The 22,619-nt window shown below is 37.2% G+C and overlaps 1 protein-coding gene across 1 annotated transcript; it reads left to right on the top strand.

Moving 5' to 3' along the window:
* The first annotated feature begins 20,678 nt into the window (after positions 1-20,678).
* LOC123320810 lies at positions 20,679-21,552 on the top strand. The gene is made up of 2 exons (XM_044908242.1): positions 20,679-20,878; positions 20,935-21,552. The coding sequence occupies exons 1-2, from the start codon at positions 20,743-20,745 to the stop codon at positions 21,165-21,167; spliced, it is 369 nt and encodes a 122-aa protein (XP_044764177.1). The 5' UTR covers positions 20,679-20,742; the 3' UTR covers positions 21,168-21,552.
* The last annotated feature ends 1,067 nt before the right edge of the window (positions 21,553-22,619 follow it).

Below are 22,619 nucleotides of genomic sequence, written 5' to 3'. Positions count from 1 at the left end.
TTTATTTTCAGTTCATTGTCAGGCAACAATCTTTTCTAGTTAATTTGCTCCTGACAAATTAGTGCAAGAATTTACGCAGGAGCAAATCGTTGATTTCATTTTTAATTGATTTTGTTTCAGAGATTGGGAGTGAAACCCCTATAAAATTTATGAAGAAATGCAGAATCCTCCCAGAATAAATTTCAGTCGATGTCTTCATCGACGCAAGATTGACCAATTTTTGACAGCCGGGACACATCTAGTTTCCACACGCCACCTGTGGATAAAAAAGCAGATGTCCCCCCGCAGGTCAAGAAATTCATTAGAGGTTTTCACCACCAAACTTGGTGTTTGACTTTCCGATTATTTGACCTTTCATAGTCCGAGATCTGTTGTGACTTTTTTCTGTAGTTTATTTACGGGTTAGTTCAAGAGTTTAAAATCAGTTGCTTTCATTTCGTTTTTTTGGAGAATTACAGAAGTGTAAGACTACACTCCGTACTTTTACTGGGAATCTCGGTTTCAATTCCTCTAATCCTTACCCCATTCTGGGAGTACAAATTCCGGTCGGCGTGCAAACCCATTGGAAGGCAAAAACCAGAGTGGTAAACCCCTATTTCACCCTTTTCCCTTCATCCTTTTCGGGTTTCTCTCTGCTGTGAGTACGACTTTGACTTTCACTGGTTATTGCTAACACCCCAGATAACACCGAACCTTGTCTTCGACTTAAAGCTACATGTAGGTTTGCTATTTTTCCTTCAAAGAATAGCTGGCGCTCGAGACACCGGAGAAAAGGGCGTTACAACCAAGAATGATCAACAACAACAGGAAGTGACTAGGACTCCCAGAGTCTATGCATTCATGGACTCGGGACAGACCCAGAGAGTTAGTTCTTTACTGTTGTCCTATTTCCTATTTCTGGTGTTACAGGAAACAACGAAAACGACCGTGGGGAACTAAGGAAGAGGATCTCAAACCGAAGAGAAGAAACAGGAAAGACCAACTAGAAGCTACCATGATCCTGAAAAATTATTTCCTTGAATGGCGGTTATGTCCTAATCCAAATAAAACAGAAGTTTCCTGTTTTCATTTAAATAATCAACAAAATATAGAAAATTGAAAGTAACTTTTAATGATGATGTTTCACATTACAACATAAGTTCAATCCTAAATATCTCGGAATAAAATTAGATTCTTCATTGAATGTTAATCATTTGGAAAGTTTACGTTCGAAATTAAAATCGAGGAACAATATAATTCAAAAATTAGCTGGTTCTTCATGGGATGCTGATGCCATCACACTTCGTACGGCAGCTTTGGCCCTATTTTTTTCTGCTGCTGAGTACTGTTGCTCTGTTTGGTTCAACAGTGCACACGTCAATAAAATCGATACCATACTCAATGATTCTATGAGGATTGTTACGGGGACTATCAAATCTACACCTCTACATTGGTTACCCGTTCTGTCAAACATCGTACCACCTCATATTCGCCAACAGGTGGCAGTCTCGAAGTCTTGGAATAAATTCCATTCCTTCCCGAATTTATTTCCAATTTTATCATATTTACCAGGTTGAAATCTCGTAAGCCTTTATGGACTAATGATTTTCTGTATTCAGAATGAAATTCGTGTAATCTCTTTAATGAAGATTTGATTACTGATCCTTAAAAAAAAAGTTCCTGGCTTTGATCTTCCCAGAAAAATTTGGTGTACACTAAATCGACTGGGGACTGGCCATGGTCGGTGTAATAGCATGCTCTTTAGGTGGAATGCTGTTGATAGTCCAAGATGTGAGTGTGGTGCAGAAGAAGAAACTATAGACCACTTGGTAAAGAGTTGTAGAATATATAAATTTCAGGGTGGTTTCGAAGACATTCATCCGGTAATTTCAAAATTAAATGAATCAACGTTTCTATGCAGTCTCTGTTTCTGTGTGTTGACAATTAATGTCAGACAAAAAGCGACAATTCAGAAGATTTTCAAAAGTAGATTTTTTCGTCTGATGAAGGAGTCTGATATAGACTCCGAAACGTTACAAAGAATTATAATTTCAACGTTATTTATTTTGAGTTCATTGTCAGGCAACAATTTTTTCTAGTTAATTTGCTCCTGACAAATTAGTGCAAGAATTTACGCAGGAGCAAATCGTTGATTTAATTTTTAACTGATTTTGTTTCAGAGATTGGGAGTGAAAACCCTAAAAAGTTTATAAAGAGATGCAGAATCCTCCCAGAATAAATTTCAATCGATATTCATTCGGTGACCGATTCTTTCTTGAGATGGGTTAAAAATTTCAAAATTATTTGATGAGAAATATAAAATTCCATACCCCTCTCGTTCTTTCTTCCTTTTTTGTTTTCAGATCATTCTCACTTCGTCAACCATCATGGTAGAAAGAAGTTTTTGGATTTTGTCCTATGAAGAAGATGTCCTTCAATATAATAATTTCAGCTTAGTCTTCACCCAAATTCATTATCATTATACTGAAAAATTCATTCCGAGAGGTTTTCGTCACGAATATATTCCTGGTTGGTCAAATGAAATCGAAAATTTGTATAGAGATTATCAAAATTCCCCATCTCAAGAAAAAGGCGAAAGGCTTATGAATTCAATAAATTCCGGTCGTAAGGAGAAATGGAGTAGTGTAGTTTCAAACATGAACTTCACACATTCTAGTAGGAGCTCATGGGCTGTTCTGAGGAAACTAGGTGAGGCTGCTCCTTTAGCGTTGTCATCTTCAAAGATCGACCCTAATCTCATTGCTCGTCCCCTCATTGCTGTTTCTAATTCGGTTGAAATTTCACAATCAAAAACAAAAGATGCGAAGCATAAACTACACAATTTTCGGACCTCAACTCCAGCCGTGGATTTTATCTCTAATCCATTCAATATGGATGAATTAAAAGCCGCTATCAAATCTTCTAAATCTCGAAAAGCTGCAGGTTTCGACGGAATTTATCCGGAATTCATCAAGCATTTAGGCAAAAGAGCGTTGTCTTGGTTATTATCTTTTTATAATAATATTCTGAATACTGGCAATTTTCCCGCCGAGTTCCGAGAAGCGAAAGTCATAGGAATCTTAAAACGTGGAAAGAATTCTTCTGATCCCAGTAGTTATCGACCAATTAGTTTATTGAGTGTTCCTTTTAAAATTTTAGAGAGGCTAATTCTTTTTAGGATTGAATCGACTTTAGAAGACGCTTTCCAAAATTGTCGAGGGGGTTTCCGGAAAAATAGAAATTGCTGTGATCAGGTTCTAAGCCTCACCACTTTCATTGAAACAGGTTTCAATAATAAATTGAAAACAGGAGCAGCATTTGTAGATTTATCGGCCGCTTATGACACGTTATGGAAGGATGGTTTAATTTTTAAACTTTATACTCATCTGAAGTGTGGGAAGATGGTTAGCTCACTGGAAAGCATGGGGTCAGATAAAAGGTTTCGTGTTTTTGTTGATTATAATAGAAGTAATTTCAAAACTTTGAATAACGGTCTTCCACAAGGATCAGTTTTAGCACCTCTTCTTTTCAATTTATATCTGTGTGATATCCCTACGACTTCTTCTGAGAAATTTATTTACGCTGATGATATTGCCCTCGCTTTCCGTCATTCTGATTTTAGATGCATAGAAAATAATTTATCTACGGATTTAGAAATTTTGAGTTATTACTTTTTCGAGTGGCGTTTGGGTCCTTACCCAAATAAAACCGAGGTTTCGTGTTTTCATTTGAATAATCATCAAAAATATAGAAAATTGAGTGTAGTTTTCGGTAATTCTTTTTTGGAACATAACTTCAATCCGAAATATCTAGGAGTTAAGCTGGATTCCTCGCTGAATTTCAAAGCCCATTTGGAAAGTTTGCGTCTAAAGTTAAAAACCAGGAATAATATCCTCCATAAACTAGCTGGTACTTCATAGGGTGCTGATGCAGCCACTCTTCGAACGGCAGCCCTAGCCTTGGTTTTTTCGGCTGTTGAATATTGTTGCCCCGTTTGGGTTAATAGTGCTCATGTGCAAAAAATTGATGCACAGCTGAATCTTTCCATGAGAACCATAACTGAAACTATTAGATCTTCTCCTATTCAATGGTTACCAGTTCTTTCAAACATTTTACCGCCTCATATTCGTAGACAGACTGCGGTTATGAATTTCTGGAATAAATTCCAATCTTATCCCGACTCGTTCCAATTTTATGCTATATTCCTATATTTCATTATTTTTTTAGGTATGTCATTACTGCTGAAGAAAATTGCCGTAGAGTTTGGCTGGAACGTATTGGCGATGTGAAGATGTTCACATTTAATGAGAATCAAACGAAGAACATCAGGATATGACTCATGTCCATCCTGTATAGAAAAGAGTGGGGAGCTAAAATGAGGTTCTTTGCCCTCGATCACTGTTCCAGGTAATTATATTCAATATATTCATTATCTGTTGCGCTGGTTCGAAATGAGATGGAAAATTTCTTACATAATATTTCCTTTGTAGTTTGTAAAGAATTTCAAAATATTCTAGGGTATGTAGAAGGATATGGAGCAATTTTTTTAAGAACTCCCCTAAAAAATTCCGCTCTGAAGCCTTGCTGAAAAACATTAATTAGGTCCTTCTACTTCATTTGGTGGAAGCAAAAAACCAAGAGTGACTGCACCCTAAAGGACTTATCAAAATTTCAAGAGGAGGAAATGAGCCACACAGCTGTCTGAATATGACGTTTATCGTTCTTCCACTGAATTATTCAGTGGAGAGGAAAGCGAAGATGAAATGGAGGAAGGAAAAAGGATATTAGTGCTGCAAAACAACCCACAGAGATGCAAAAAGAAAGACGATGTGCATTGTGGTAAAATAACCACCCAAAACATAGATGCAAAAAGAAAGACGATGTGCTTTAGGGTAAAATAACCTCCCAAAACATAGATTTAGCTCTGTTGCAGGAACCGAACGAGAAAATAGCCAAACAAAAGAAACTACCGACGGATGAGCAATCCGTAAGTGCCATCGTAGCAGGGGCGGCCTAAGAAGAGGAAGAAATGGAAGAGGTCAAGGATTCAGCTGGATCCTGAATACGGGTGATAAGCTGCTACTTCTCCCCGCAGGAGATTTCAACGCGAAATCCGAGCATTGGGGATCAGAGTTCACCGACTACAGAGGAAAAATCGTAATGGACTGGATAGAAAGCCTAGGACTAGTAATTCACAATGTAGGCAGGGAGCCGACATAGAGGCACATATTAAAAATAGAGAAATTAATCGATCACAGATCGCAGATCATATTTGTTCTAATACGGGAGACCACACGATGGATTGGAACAACACTAAAATTTTAATGACGGAACCAGACCATTACAAACGAAAGATCGAAGAGTCTACGTGTATTCTATTAGATCAAGATAATAATTTGGCAAATTGTTCGGTAGGAATAGATCATATTTGGATCAATTTACTAGAAAAAGGAGCTGTCATCCGGTAATTTCAAAATTAAATGAATCAACGTTTCTATGCAGTCCCTGTTTCTGTGTGTTGACAATTAATGTCAAACAAAAGCCACAATTCAGAAGATTTTCAAAAATAGATTTTTCGTCTGATGAAGGAGTCTGATATAGACTCCGAAACGTTACAACTTAGAATTATAATTTCAACGTTATTTATTTTGAGTTCATTGTCAGGCAACAATTTTTTCTAGTTAATTTGCTCCTGACAAATTAGTGCAAGAATTTACGCAGGAGCAAATCGTTGATTTCATTTTTAATTGATTTTGTTTCAGAGATTGGGAGTGAAAACCCTAAAAAGTTTATGAAGAGATGCAGAATCCTCCCAGAATAAATTTCAATCGATGTTAGTATTGATAGGTTTGAACAACTCTATCACGCTCACGTTTATTCTAAGATTGAATATGTTGGCAAATGTAATAGAATAAGAGATTTGTTGTCGAAGAAGCTTCTGAATTATCGTTGGTGTGGAGCCGAATGGGAAGCTTTATTTCATGAGGATATCATCGAACATGCGTCCGAGATAGTTGTACTGTTCAATCCTGGAGTATACGTCAGCACAAAAGGCTTGAACAACAACCTATCCAATGCACTACGCAACATGACTAGTGTGGTTTATAAGAAATCTGAAGGCATGTCTGATCTAGAAAATTTCGTGTATTGGGGTAGAAGGAACCTACCTCATCGATCATATCTGGTATATGATATATTCCTAACCTAACCTAACCTAACCTAACCTACCTCATCGATCATAACTCTTCAATAAATAAGAAAGTGATAGGAAGTTATTTCCTGAAAGCGCATCTTGTTGAAGGAGAATACGTTTTTCCGGAGATCGCTATGCTTCATGACGATCGACTGAAGCCTTTTGATTCTCGCCCTCTGATAGGTTCTAAATTAGGCGGACTCTATTTCTTTACGAATGAGTCCGACTGGTCATGGTACGAATTTGAGTATGCCTTCTCTGAATCATACGTGATAATGGGTATTGGACAGATGATCTCGAACGTTATCGGGATGAAAAAATACGATAGGTGTCGGTATGCCTCTGCCTTGCTGGGGGGCGGATCTTTCCCTAAGAAAGGATGCTCCTTTTTGCTGGGAGACCGTCTTATATCGGTTTCGGGGCATATGTTACGTATGTACTTATCATGGCATTGGAACTCTACCAGCTTATGGCTATGGCTATGCAAAGTTAACTCGAATGCTTTTAAGGCATCTACGAGCTCAGGTAAGAAAAGTACGAGACGCAAGGTTCCGACTGGATGTTTTTCAGTTTTGTTCAGCAGAAAAACAGCAGAAAGATCGCCATCTACGTTATGGCATTCTAAGGAAGAATGGGAGGCGGGGGTTCATGCTGCAGCATGTTTGACTTCTACACATACAGACGTTACCCCAATCCGTGAGTTTATTTTCAGGTGAATGAAGCCCGGGCACTCATATGGGGAAGAGGTTTTTAAAATCAGGCGCAATTGAGGGTCCCCAGATCCGAAGCGAATTATAGAGGCTAAGAAGAAATTAAATTTGGGATTAGGTATGAGTCGAGAAGAATTCATGGAGCAGTTGCTCTCTGGCAATTCGCTTTTATTGGGTATCAGCTCGAAAGACTATATTTTCAATAGAGCCAATCGGAACGAACCTCTATGGCTCGTCTTGGTCATGTGGATTAACTGTGATAGAGTATTAAGGGACACGCACCTTCATTGTTCCATAATTAATACTATGTCCAAAAATAAATACCCTGATCATGACGCGAACAAATATTCGTGGCTTCAGGTGTTCGGGTATACCATGAAATGGACCTTTGGTATAGAATGTGATTTATGGAAACGAGCTCTCCATAATCATTATGAGACAAACTCGCATCATCCGGAATATCACCAGGAGTTTTCGATGCCCCTCTCGGATATAGAAGAGGCTATTTTTGACAGATTATCGTATATCCTGGTTAAGGAGGATTGGAGCCTCATTAACCGTGATAATGTCGTCGCCGTTATGCACGCACATCCTGTGTATTTTAATCGTCTATATGGCCAGGAATTCTACCAGGATGCAGTAGCGAATGTACGTGACATTGAGGAGGCTCATTGGCAGAGTATCTTAGAGGCGTGCAGCGCCGACTTGCAGGTTTAACCACGACTGGTAATAGAGCGAGAGACTCACGGCGTGAAATCCCGTACTATTCTTAATGTCTGGCCTGCCTGGCAGCTATCTAGTAGACGGCCTGCCAGGTAGCCATCGTAACGTCGTAGACGGTGCAGCCAGCTACGCCTGCTGTCCGCAGTTCCATTCCTTTATCCTCTCTCTTTCACATCCTTTATGGGGTGCTCTTTCTGCTCCCATTTCTCTACCCCTCACCCAAACCGAGAAAGGGGAGCACAAACCCATGGAAATTGTGATAACGAGAAGCCTCGGAAACAAAGATCGTTTAATTATTCGACTGTTGTTATGAGAAGAGGTGGTTCACTTTTACTTGCTGCACATATTATAACTTTTATACGTATTTTCAACAACTAACAGAACTAGGTAAGATACAACTTTAATGATTTGTTTGTGCTCTTGTTCTATTATTCCTGTTTCAATTTTTTTTTAATCCTGAGGAAGTCGAAATATATTGACGAAACGTCGACTTTGTTTTGAAGAGTTGTTACTGTTCAGTCATAAACCTGTGAATATCACCTGAAGGAAAATTAATAATTTATCAACAGGTAAGTAGCGTGAGTCGCATTGGGGTCTATCTATTTCTATGTCATTGTATTCGTTGGAACTATCTTCGAACTTAAATTAACCTAGCAGGCAAATCCAATTCTGACAAGATAAACACCACCAATTTGTCATAGCTTCTCGCTCCCATAGAGCGTCTGCTCAATTTCTTCTCTGCCAATTTTTTGGTTTCCAAGAAAAATTTGCTTTTCATATGGTAGTTAGGGGGTGTATTTAAGCAGACGTGCTCGAAAAAATAAATTACATGGAAGATACCTGTGTATCTTGTGTATTAATTCAAAAAAAATCATCATTTTATAGCACTCATCATATACAGGATGTATTCGAAGGTGAGGCTTTTTTTTTGACAGAAATCAGAAGTCAACAAAGAAAAATTTGCTTTTCAGATGATAGCCAGGGGTGTATTCAAGCAGAGGTGCTGGAAAAAATGAATTAGATGGAAGATACACGGTATTGATTTAACAAAAAATCATCATTTTATGGCACTCACTTTTTTTGATAAAAGGCAGAAGTCATCAAAAGAAGTAATTTCACCTGAAGTTGCCTGTGTAAAATATTCCAGATGACGAAGATATAACGTCATTGGCATCGGGTTTATTGTGTATAAATGATGCTCATATTCCATATCTGGTTTAAATCAAAGATTAATTAATTAGAAGAAGATATCAGATTACCAAAATGGTTCTTCTGTTCGTCGATGGACACATGAATCTGATATAAGAAGCAATCCATCGAAAATTAAACGAAGGTAAACGTTTCACGGTGTTACACGCAGGAAGTAATTGGTGGATTTTTAGAGAGGTGTATTTTAATTTTAAATTCTGCAAACAATGACAGAGACTTTCACAATATAATGACCAGTGAACTATTTCAGAATGGGATCATTAATCCACTGATTTCTGCCTTAGCAGGAAAATGGAAAATGAGTGGTTGTAATGGACAATGCCCCTTACCATTGAGTGCAATCAGACAAGCCACCCACATTTTCCAGTAAGAAAAGTGAAATGCGGGATTGGTTGATTAAAAACAAAATTAATTTCAAAATTCAAATAAGAAACAACTTTGGCAATTAATACTACCCTTTCGAATTAGAAGTCAACGAAAATATTTAGTTGATGACCTTTTGAAAGAGCATGGGCATGATGTTCTTAGATTACCCCCATACCATTGTCAGTATAATCCTTTTGAAATGGCCTAGGCGTTCTCTAAGAACTTCTACAACAAGAACATAAATTCTCTTCCATATTGAAAAGATAGGGTTTTGAATTAATAAACTTTGGCTCAGTCGAAATGTACATCGGAAATGTGGAAAAATTTCTGTATTCATTGTGATAGGCTCATAACAGACGACTGGGCTAAATTTATGGGTAATCCCCCAATAGCAGATATTCCTCTATCCTTTATTTCATTGGGAGAATCAGATTCTTCTGATGATGAGTCTGATTCTATCGATGACCTAATGAATATGGAATAATATAAACTACTCTGAGGCAAACACAAGCTTGAAATTTTCAAACAAACTATGTATCCGTATATACATATATAAGATGGTTTTCTGTTACAGGTCGTGAGTGCCCAGATAAGTTGGGTTCAGTGAGCCTAGATTATTACAGTTCAAATAGTCATTATATAACACTGGAACATATACATATGAAATTTCTCTCTCTGGTGTATCAGGCCATAATATTGTATGATGATCTGCCAGTTCCTAGATAAAAACAAATAAAAAACAACCATCAAATGTATCTTGTATAAAAAAGTAACTAGAGTATTAATGATTTTCAATAAATGTCATCGTAGAATATGTTCTAGAAGAATGGTATATAACTCAACATAATGAAGAGAAGTTTTTCCGACGTTACATAGCAGAAGACCTTTGATGATTCATATTAAACGTTCCCACCACCCTCCCCACCAAGCGGCTGAGGGTGGATTAAATATCCATTTTATTCTTTCAATATTGCTGAATTTTTCTATTTCAGTCCAATCTAAATTCGAAAAATAATTAGCCGAACCTTTGAAATTACTACCATTATCAGAGTACATTATTTTAGGGCGAATTCTTCTACTCATGAAACGTCTTAATGCATAGAGAAAAGCTTCCGTTGATAATGATTTCACTAATTCTAGATGAAGTGCTCTATATATAGCGCAAGTGAATATTACAACCCAAGTCTTTCCTTCACTTTTCAGATATAAAGGTCCGGCTAAATCCACACCCGTGACTTCAAACACTCCAGCGTTTTTAATTCTATTTTCCGGTAAAGGCGAAAACGATGGTTCTATTGGTTTACTCTTATATTTTTCACAAACGAAACACCTTTGTAATACGTACTGTATTTCTTTCCTACATTTGAAAATCCAAAATGCTTCCCTGAGTATACCAAGAAGAATTTTTGGTCCAGCATGACAATTGCTCACATGTTCCTGCATGATGAGCTTCCTAACTATGTCATGCTTACTCGGTAATATTTATTATCAGAAATTTGAAATCTTCCAAGTCTCCATAAGCCAACCTTTTCACGCGCGCGTTAATATGTCTCTGTTTTCGGGCAATCGCCCCTATGAATCAGCTCGTGGGGTAATCGTAAGCCCCGCGTGGTACGCTCGGATAGGGCACCGTTTGAGGTTCAAGGGTGTTACGTTCGCTAAAAACGAAAGTGAAGCGACTTTTGAAAAAGTCTGGTTTTCGTTAGGATCTGCAGAGTTTATCCGAATTATAGTTTGTGGAATTGACGTTAATATGAGCAAATTTGTAGACGTTGGATTACTCCTTGATTTCAAAAAGTATGACGATGTTAGTATTGATAGGTTTGAACAACTCTATCACGGTCACGTTTATTCTAAGATTGAATATGTTGGCAAATGTAATAGAATAAGAGATTTGTTGTCGAAGAAGCTTCTGAATTATCGTTGGTGTGGAGCCGAATGGGAAGCTTTATTTCATGAGGATATCATCGAACAGCGTCCGAGATAGTTGGACTGTTCAATCCTGGAGTATACGTCAGCACAAAAGGCTTGAACAACAACCTATCCAATGCACTACGCAACATGACTAGTGTGGTTTATAAGAAATCTGAAGGCATGTCTGATCTAGAAAATTTCGTGTATTGGGGTAGAAGGAACCTACCTCATCGATCATATCTGGTGCAGGAGGCTTATGAACATGGTAAATATGTACCAAATAGGAACTCGGTTGGCATGGACTTCTTTGCCGTTATCGACAACGACGAGATGCTACACGCCTTTAACGAGTTGTTCTATAGGTGTGAGGAATCGAACCTCGATTCTGATCGGGGAAAGTATAGGTTTTACGTCTATGTTAATTCTGATTTATTTCCGCTAGTGATCGCGAATTCGAATGTACGCGTTTTTAGAACGTTAACGCTTGGTATGTTCTTCGTAGTTTTCGATTCGCATGACTCTTCTCTCGCTACTTGCTCCGAGTTAAGAATCGACTCATCACTTTTCTCCTCTATTTTGTCCACTGATTCTCGGTTATCATTTCCAGCTCTTCGGTTTACTCGTCGTGATTTCATGGAGAGAAGCTACGAATACGTTAGAGCTCAATATGATGTATGTTTGTTCTGTTTGAATTGTAACAAACCTGAATATGTTTCTGGGTACGTTAGTGATCTGTTGAACTCCTCAATAAATAAGAAAGTGATAGGAAGTTATTTCCTGAAAGCGCATCTTGTTGAAGGAGAATACGTTTTTCCGGAGATCGCTATGCTTCATGACGATCGACTGAAGCCTTTTGATTCTCGCCCTCTGATAGGTTCTAAATTAGGCGGACTCTATGACTTTACGAATGAGTCCGACTGGTCATGGTACGAATTTGAGTATGCCTTCTCTGAATCATACGTGATAACGGTATTGGACAGATGATCTCGAACGTTATCGGGATGAAAAAATACGATAGGTGTCAGTATGCCTCTGCCTTGCTGGGGGGCGGATCTTTCCCTAAGAAAGGATGCTCCTTTTTGCTGGGAGACCGTCTTATATCGGTTTCGGGGCATATGTTACGTATGTACTTATCATGGCATTGGAACTCTACCAGCTTATGGCTATGGCTATGCAAAGTTAACTCGAATGCTATTAAGGCATCTACGAGCTCAGGTAAGAAAAGTACGAGACGCAAGGTTCCGACTGGATGTTTTTCAGTTTTGTTCAGCAGGGATGCTATTCCCAGCGGCTCAGCAGAAAGATCGCCATCTACGTTATGGCATTCTAAGGAAGAATGGGAAGCGGGGGTTCATGCTGCAGCATGTTTGACTTCTACAGATATAGACGTTACCCCAATCCGTGAGTTTATTTTTAGGGGAATGAAGCCCGGGCACTCATATGGGGAAAAGGTTTTTAAAATCAGGCGCAATTCCCCAGATCCACAGCGAATTATAGACGCTAAGAAAAAATTAAATTTGGGATTAGGTATGAGTCGAGAAGAAGTCATGGAGCAGTTGCTCTCTGGCAATTCGCTTTTATTGGGTATCAGCTCGAAAGACTATATTTTCAATAGAGCCAATCGGAACGAACCTCTATGGCTCGTCTCGGTCATGTGGCTCAAGTGTGATAGAGGATTAAGGGACACGCACCTTCATTGTTCCATAATTAATACTATGTCCAAAAATAAATACCCTGATCATGACGCGAACAAATATTCGTGGCTTCAGGTGTTCGGGTATACCATGAAATGGACCTTTGATATAGAATGTGATTTATGGAAACGAGCTCTCCATAATCATTATGAGACAAACTCGCATCATCCGGAATATCACCAGGAGTTTTCGATGCCCCTCTCGGATATAGAAAAGGCTATTTTTGACAGATTATCGCATATCCTGATTAAGAAGGATTGGAGCCTCATTAACCGTGATAATGTCGTTGCCGTTATGCACGCACATCCTGTGTATTTTAATGGTCTATATGGCTAGGAATTCTATCAGGATGCAGTAGCGAATGTACGTGACACCATTGAGGAGGCTCATTGGCAGAGTATCTTAGAGGCGTGCAGCGCCGACTTGCAGGTTTAACCACGACTGGTAATAGAGCGAGAGACTCACGGCGTGAAATCCCTTACTATTCTTAATGTCTGGCCTGCCTGGCAGCTATCGAGTAGATGGCCTGCCAGGTAGCCATCGTAACGACGTAGACGGTGCAGCCAGCTACGCCTGCTGTCCGCAGTTCCATTCCTTTATCCTCTCTCTTTCACATCCTTTGTGGGGGTGCTCTTTCTGCTCCCATTTCTCTACCCCTCACCCAAAGAGAGTAAGATGTGAGATGTGAGAGTCTGATCTTGACTCAGATAGGGGAAAATATAGATTTCATATTTATGTTAATTACGACTTGCTTCCATTGGTTGTTGCTAATTCAAATGTCCGCGTTTTCAGAGCGCTAAAGCGGTGAACACATATGAGCGGCCGCGGCCACGATCACGATCACGATCGTGAGACATCCCGACTGAACGTCACTTTATCGCTAAACAGATCGTGATATTATGTGCGGAATATGACATTTGCATGGGACGTTTCTCGATCGTGATCGTGGCCGCGGCCGCTCATATGTGTTCACCGCCTTACGCAGGATATGTTCTTTGTGATTTTTGATTCACACGACACGTCGCTTGCGACATGTTCTGACCTGAGAATTGATTCGTCTTTACTTTCCGTTGACCCGAGATTGTCCTTTCCAGCTTTTCGCTTTACGCATCGAGACTTTATGGAAAGGAGTTATGAATATGTTAGAGCTCAGTATGACGTATGCTTGTTCTGCTTAAATTGTAATAAACCTGAGTATCCAAGCAATTATCCTCACAGTTTTTTGAAAAGGAGAACCTTCGAAAATTCTCGAGAAATTTTGTACTAACGCAGTGTTTGCTAACAAACACTATTCTAGAAGCACATCATCGCTACAATGTATATTTATTGCTTCAGTATTAGGCCACTCTTGAAACTACTCTCTTCAACCAATCCGGACCTTCCCACCATCTATTTTGAACTAATTGTTGACCACTACATCCTCTGGATAAAACATCTGCTATATTCATATTACCAGGAACGTGATTCCATTGATCAATTGAACTCTCAGACCTAATTTCTTTCATACGGTTTCCCACAAATGCTTTCCACGTAGCATTGGTTTTTATCCAAGCTAATACGACAGTTGAATCAGATCAAAAGTGTACCGGCGTATTTTTAAATTCAGAAATATTCTTCACAATCTTTACTTAGCGGACCCCTATCAAAGCCGCCATCAATTCCAATTTTGGTAGAGAAACTATCTTTACAGGACTTATCCTAGCTTTTCCTAACAAAAGCTTTATCGAAACTTTGTCTTCATATTCGAATCTAATAAAACCACAAGCAGCATAGGCTAATTTACTAGCATCAACGAAAACATAGATACTTGTATCTCTCGGGACTCTTGTTCCGTATTCTAATAGGTGGCGATGTATTTGACAAAAGTTCAAGAATTTCAAACTCTCCAACCAATGTTTGAAAGATTTTGCAATATCATCAGGTAAAATTTCATCCCATGAAAGTTTCAAACTCCATGTCTCCTTTAACAAAAGTTTAGGAAGAATTGTTAAGAGTGTGGTAAAACCTATAGGATCGAAAATTCTTTGCACCATAGATAAGAGACCTCTTTTAGTTTTTGAAACGCTATCAATGTCATCAATTCTACTTGTATCACACAATAAGACATCTGACCGAGGGTTCCACAGTAAACCTAATACAGAAATTGTCTTATTATCCACACCTGTATAATGTGCAGTACTCGATTTCAAACCAAAAACTACCCTACAATGTATATAGATCTTAACAATTCTCTGCGGATAATCTTCCCACCTTCCTTTCTCCGAAAGAGCTATTTGCAGAAAGACTTTCGTTATATCGGCCGTGACACCAATTTGGTTGATTCGAAACTGAATCAAAAGAGGTACAACCAACTCAATTAAATTAGGACCCTTAAGTAATAAATCATTCAGAGATATAACATTTTTATCCTTTGCTGAAGCGTCGAATACTGGTCTTATCTTGGTTGTGGTACTGGAATCTTTTATTACAGCATGATGAGCTAGGTAGTGTACATTTTTATTGGAATCATCATCATCTACTACTTCCCCTGATTAAGCCAACCAAAAAGATGTTGTTGATTCGGACCAAATATATAGTAAATTCTTGAACGAGAGGTTTCGTTATATTAATCGAATAAGAAACGATTTGCGTAGTCGTTCCAGGAAAGAATATCTAGCAGAACTTGTTCATATGGGAAAATCAAAATTCGGTTCTTTGAAGATTGGTGATATAGTCCTGGTCGAAGGTGTTGGAAACAAAAGGTTTTCTTGGCCTATGGGAAAAATTGAGGAAATATATTTTGGAAAGGATGGAGCTTGCCGAGAGGCAAAATTGAAGACGTCTACAGGATTTCTAATTCGTCCTCTACAAAAATTGTACTTATTAGAATCAGGACATGATGATCCAGAAAAGAAACCAGAAGACCAGCAACAAAAATGAGAAACCCATGAAGATTGTCAGTCCATTCAACAGCCAGAATTAAAGAAATCAAGATATGGGAGAATTTTGAAGAAGTGAACCCCTTAGGCCGTAGGATGTTGGATCCATTGAACACGTTTTCCTGCGCAATCGAGTTTCCATGAAAGAAATATTCATATATCCATTATACCAATATTGGAAACACGCTTTCCGTTCTGTTCCGATTCCAGATGAATTAGAAACAAAACAGATCCAACCAAATTTGTGCATAGAAAATATCCCAATATTATGATGAGTATTGTCCATACTTCGTTATTTCAAGGGTCACGTAATAACAACTTCGTTTTTTATTACCGTTTCATACAAGTTTCAATATTGCGTGTACATGTACGCATCATACATAACTCACTTCTGCTTAATTTCCTGCTCATTCATCAATCAATTTATCAATAAATGAGCCGTTTATTTTGAAAGTGAACTAAATCCGTTTTTCAATTTTTTGCCGGTTACCATGGTTACATGTACAACTTTATGTTATTTATCAGTGAAGCACTTCAGATTGCTTATATTCAGAGAAAATACGATACATTTTTTACACATAAGTTTTCCTAATTAATTGAATAACTGAGCCGTGTAGTTTGAAAGTGGCCCAACTCCATTTATAGTTACATCAAGATATTTACTATTGATAATATCGGAAAGCAGTGATGAAGTTAATTTCAAATATTTGAAAAAGATTTTGATTTACATTTCCACCAACCGCGCAAAGATACATGCCAAAAATGCGACTTTTATTAAACATTAAAATTAAAGCATCGAATAATGAAGAAGAAAAGAACAGTGGCGGCTCGTGGTCATGAGAGCTGAGGAGGCTAATAGTTTTCGAGGAGTGTTGGAACAAACTCTTATCAGTCAATAAAGTATACTTCTTCAATATAATGAAAAGTTGCCAGTTCTGAGACTAATTTTCAATGCAAGGGGATGCTATATGCTCCTTTGACTTGTTATACCTTTCGATAGAACGCGGTATATTTTTCAAATCTGAAAACCCCGTTTTGAACCATGAAGTATATTCTGTTTGCTGAGAAAATAGTAAATATGGCCAGCAGAATAATTTTTCCCGTTTGATCGATCCAGTTAACCAATCACATTTATCGTACCAAACAACACTGAAACCTCTATTCTGACGATTTTTGGTAGACTTTAGTGTAATTAAATTTGGTGGAGGTCTGGTAAAGGTTTTAACAACGTGTACAGTTAATTCTCAATATTCAATTCCATTTTATTTTTTGATCCGTATCAGTACTTACCCCTAATGCCCTAACAAAACAACCTATCTTAACAAGAATATATCACAAATTTCCCGAAGTTCCAGTTCTCCACGAAGTCGTTACATTCAAATTGAAAATTGAAATCATAACTACCGCCGGACAACGCCCCTACCGTCGGAGATCAAGCGAATATAGTCGAAGACGGCACGAAAGAATCAATGGAGAACAGGGGAGCTGTGCCTCCTCTGGTACATTTTACGGGCGAATATGGTACAGTAAGTCAGCTGAATTCTTGTTCGGCTAGTATGTAAGTCCAGAGAACGTATGCGTGAGTTACACTATCAACGGAGGCAGCAGGCCCAACAGCCTCCGTCCGAATAGGCAGTCCTAGGAAATATTCACATTCGACGCGGCGGACGCGTACGCGGCCGGTGGATTGTATGATTGTTATGCTGGATTTTTATGAGCGGAGGACCGAAAAATGAACTAATTGAACTAATTTTTATCTGAATATCTAGTTCAGGTGTTCGGGAAATTTATATAGAAATTACTTTCTGAAAATAAGGACATGCCCAAAATGAATGTATTTTAGCTCTAAGCTTTATGAGGAGGCTTAGCCTCCCTTGCCTCCTCTGACGAGCCGCCCTTGGAAAAGAATAAACTCACCGAAGAACACGGTGTCCATTTAAGACTAGCAGAATCAGCTAGAAATTCACTAAAACAAGCTCAGGAGCAAGTATCACGTAATTCGAATTATTATTTTGCTTTCTCGTTCGACTTACAAAAAGCATTACCGTATCCCAAGTTGACTACCTCAGCAGCTTATTACAAACGCAATATGTATATTCTAAATTTTGGTATACACAATTTTCATAACAATAATGTTGATATGTACGATTAGAATGAAACTATTGCATCCAGAGGTGCTCAAGAAGTTGTTTCATGCATCTTAAAACATATTAAAAAATTAAGAAGTGAAAAACACATCATAGCTTACAGTGACATGTGCACCGAGCAAAATAGAAACATTAAAGTAGCTTTAATGTGGTTGAAAATTGTCCAAGCTTTAGATAATAATGTAGAAATTATAGATCATAAATTTTTGATATCAGGACATTCGTTTTTACCAAATGATAGAGATTTTGCCGTGGTAGAAAGGGCATTAAAAAAATAATTTACTGTAGGTTCCCCAAGATTATTAAAAAGTGTCGGAAGGCAATAATTTTATTCTAAATGAAATGAGACAGGAAGATTTTGTATTAAAAAAATTATTAGAAGACGCAATTTTCAAAAGAGTAAAAAATTCTGATGGAGAATCAGTAAACTGGTTAAGAATATGTTGGATGCGTTTTGTCAGAAATGAACCATATAAAATTTTTTATAAGACATCCATGAATGAAAATGAAAATTTTAAAGTTCTGAATTTATTACTACGTCGGGGAAGACCAAAAAGGTTCGAAAATATTGTATTGGCATCATTGTATAAAAATATTAGGCAAGTTAAAACAGCAAAATTTAACCCATAATAACCTAGAGTTACACATATGTAACGCAAATTTCATCGGCAAATCTATTTTTTTCTCAGTAACTGTAGCTATTAGCGTTACGTATATGTAACACCCTTTTTCTCAAACAATTTTCAAACAGAAATTGAGTTGTTTTGGTCTTGTACACTCTATGAAGAATGTTTATTCAATAAGAATAGTATTTTTTTGAAAAAAAAACTCAGGTTATTAAGGGTTAAGGATATGATTGACCTATTACGATACATACCACCAGAACATCATAATTTTTTCAAATCCCTTTCACACGCACAAAATGTAGATGAATAAAAAATTGTTTTGTTATAAATTTATGTTTGTAATTTTCTATATTCTGTAATTAAAAAATATTTTGAATCGCATAAATTATGTTTCCGAAGTGTTTTCAACATATGCTAAACAAATTCCGTATTCTTTTTTTTTCAATTTGAAACATCTTAAATTATGTTGAATGGACTTGGGCACCTTCAAATTTAATAATGAATTTGGCTGTTAATTTTGAAAGTGGCCCAACTCCATTCTTGATAAGAAAACGCACGTTATTTACTTAATAATTGCCACTATTTTAACAGGAACTAAATTTAACATCCTTAGATACGCTTATGCAGTATGACTCCTTAGTAACTTATACGTATATTTTTAAATTCATTGAAACGCAAAACTTTCAATATCTCAATTTGAAGATAAATGGAGTTAGGCCACTTTCAAAATAAGCGGCTCAAATAATATTTTAGCATGAGTAATTGAAATATCATCAATTGAAATAGAATTAAATTTTCCAATGGCAATTGAATTCCTGAAGAATCACAGACTTATCTGGATATAATAAATGATACATCACAGTAACCAATCTCTAAAAAAACGTTATCCCATACCTACAATTTTGTTTATTCAATATCACATCTGTTTATTTCCGCAGGTTTTTTATAGAAAACATAATTGCATCAGAATGAGACATCAGGCATTGTTATTCTAAATATTTCTGCACATACATAGATATAAATATGGCAAAATTTTTTAAGATATCAATGATATTCATGATAAGCTTTCTATAAACTACCTGAATAGAAACCAAGAAAATGAATGTTCGAATTCCTTCACCGATTCAATTAAAATTAGTAAATGTAGATAGATAATATTTGCAATAAATCAATACACTCCAAGCGAAACAAACTTAATTCAAAGTCCAAAAGTTTTAAACTCACCTCCTCAATATCTCAGGAGTTTCAATATGCGAAAGAATTCCGCAGTATTCACTTCAACAAGCCGAAATTCAATTCTACAAAATGGCACTGATCACTGATGACGTTTACGTTGCTAACTTTGATAAAATCACAACAGAAACGAAATCAGGGAATCCTTGTACCATAGATCATCATCGATAATTTGGGTTTTTCATATTTCGAAAATTATTAATTATTTTTCTAAAAGTGTGCGAGTTCACCCTTTTCAATCATGCATTTCAATTTGCAAAGAATCACTTTACCAAACAGGGAAAAAATAGCAGTACTGAAATATTATAAAGTAAATTAAATTCTCTATGCACCGAACGCCCACGATGAGATAACCATGGTAACGACATGAAGAATTTCGTATATCATTGCATATGGATTATTTCATAGATTAATAATTAATCTATGGATTATTTATTAATCAAAGGTGCGTTCGGTCAGTAGCAGGGGTCTGCCATCTCTGGAATGTCAGCGAATTAATATGATGATTCTGCGCATAATCTAGAGTGACTTTGTAGCATAGACTAATTACATCTATGCGTCGGCCTAGTTCGCAAACTGCGTAACTCCACATTTGGGTTAAAATAAGATTTTTATATCATTTGATTGATATGAAGAGAGCGCATGTGCTGGAATAGTTTCTATCTCCGAAATCCCACTGCTTCATTCAGTATCCGCGAATCAGATAACCTCGTAATTCTGCAACAGCAAAGTGCGTATATCCAGATATCCACTTGTTGTTGCATACATCGCACATGTGCTAACGGATTTGTATGAATAGTTGAGGTATTTTGAGTGATTCCTGTTTTATAAATATTGTTAGTACGTAAGTAGGTAATATATTTAGTGTTCCGAAATATCATATTCATGAAAGAATTATTCTTCTATTATGTTCAAATCAATTATTTCCATGAGTATTGGAGATACGCGGTATTCCAATATACAGTTCAGTACACATGCAGAGATTGGGAGATACGCACTTTTCCATATACATTTCTTTTACAGAATAATTATGCCTCGCCGGGTGGATAAAATATTTGAGGCATTGAGGAATGCCGAAAATAGTATCCAAGAATGTATGGATAATGAAAGTGATGATCCAGCTACAGTTATACAAGAGGCTGAAATAATATTTGCAGAGGGGGAAGGTAAATTTTGCTACTGTTGTGTGTGTAAGTTTTTGAAACGTTTCACATTATTCAAGGATATTTGGAGACCGACTTTCAAGAACTACTCTCTGAAACAACTGTCCATCCCTCTACATCTGCCATCTCCAAAGAACCTCCAATTTTTAATGAACTCGATAATAGGAATGCTCGTGATGGAAACATGGAGACTAACGATGAAGATAGCAATACATTCGAAGTCAGAAATGAAGAAGCATGTTATGAAAGTACAGTTAATTCAAGAGAAAGCAGCAATGATTCGGATTTTTAGCTTAATTCGGAAGATTCTGATAGTTCTGAATCGCCTGAAAATATTCCGAATATACTGAGTGATATAACAAATGAGAATGAAACTCAGGATATATGTATAAAAAAACGGTCTTCAAAACACGAAGTAGATAAGAACACCTGGGATAAAAATAAAAACAGTTCGAATAGAGAAAAAGGAAAATCCTATAAAGGAAAGAAAAAGGAGAATGGAAAATGGAGATACGACTTAATGAAAGAACCTAGATCAATGAAGGGGAGTTGCAACTGTAAGTTGAGTCAGAATGGAAAATCCGCCCTAATGTGCTCTAAAATTACCGAAACTGAAAGAAGAAAAATATTTGAAGACTTCTGGAAATGCACATGGTCAGAAAAAAAGATGTTCGTGAGAAACCATGTATGTGTTCAAAGAACCTATAATAATAATAATAATAATAATAATAATAGTTTATTAATCCCCTAAGACACCACGGTGTATGAGACAAGTCATTATACATAACAATTTAGCCCTCATTAACAATATGGGGGCAATCTTGATAAAATTCATTTACAGAATAATAACATTTACTTAACAATATATTTTTAATTTTTTTTTTGAAATGTACATAATTAAGGGACTTTATAGTTTTTGGTAAACAGTTATACATTTTAATACACTGATAGGAGGGAGAGTTCTCAAACCTTCGTGTCCTATGCTTCGGCACAAGCAGGATGTCCTGATTTCTTGTCTGATATTTATGGTTATCGGATAATTTGGACCATTTATCAATATTTTCCTTGGCATAAACCAAACATTTTAATATATAAATGCATGGCAATGACAACAAACCGTGAGCTATGAGTGTAGGTCGACATGATGTACGAGTACTAAGATTGAAAATTCGACGTATAATTCGTTTCTGGGCAACAAAAGCTCTGTTGAAATCTACACAGTTACCCCAGACTAGGATATTATAGGAAAGTTGACTATAGGCAAGGCTATAATAGACTTGAATTAGTGAACTGAGGGGCAGGGAATCCCTTACTCTATTTATGGCAAAGAATGAAGAGTTCAGCTTTTTGCAGAGCATATCAATATGCGTGGACCAGCTCATTCTTTTATCCATGTATATACCCAAGAATTTACAATGGTCAGAAGAAGTAATCACGAAATTGGAATAACGTAACTCTAACGTATCATCAGGAATGCCCCTTGAACCAAAACACATGCAAACTGTCTTGTTCACATTTACAACAACTCTGTTAGCCCGGCACCAACAAGTGAACTGCTCTATAATAGCTTCACACGCATACCGAAGCTCCTCCCTACTCCGTGCTGAAACCACAACCGAAGTGTCGTCTGCAAAGAGAACCAACAAAAAAAGAGCAATGTGAAGAGGTAAGTCATTTATGAACAATAAAAACAAGAGTGGTCCCAGAACGGAGCCCTGAGGAACCCCACAATCCACATCAAACA

The sequence above is a fragment of the Coccinella septempunctata genome, chromosome 9, assembly GCF_907165205.1.
Source record: "Coccinella septempunctata chromosome 9, icCocSept1.1, whole genome shotgun sequence".
Taxonomy (NCBI): Eukaryota; Metazoa; Arthropoda; class Insecta; order Coleoptera; family Coccinellidae; genus Coccinella; species Coccinella septempunctata.
This window is presented reverse-complemented; position numbering and strand designations above follow the sequence as displayed.

Bases quoted from the DNA above. Each gene is read 5' to 3' on its own strand.
- LOC123320810 (XM_044908242.1), top strand. From the start codon at position 20,743: ATGCCTCGCCGGGTGGATAAAATATTTGAGGCATTGAGGAATGCCGAA. The intron at 20,879-20,934 runs GTAAATTTTGCT...ACATTATTCAAG, and splicing joins AATATTTGCAGAGGGGGAAG to GATATTTGGAGACCGACTTT.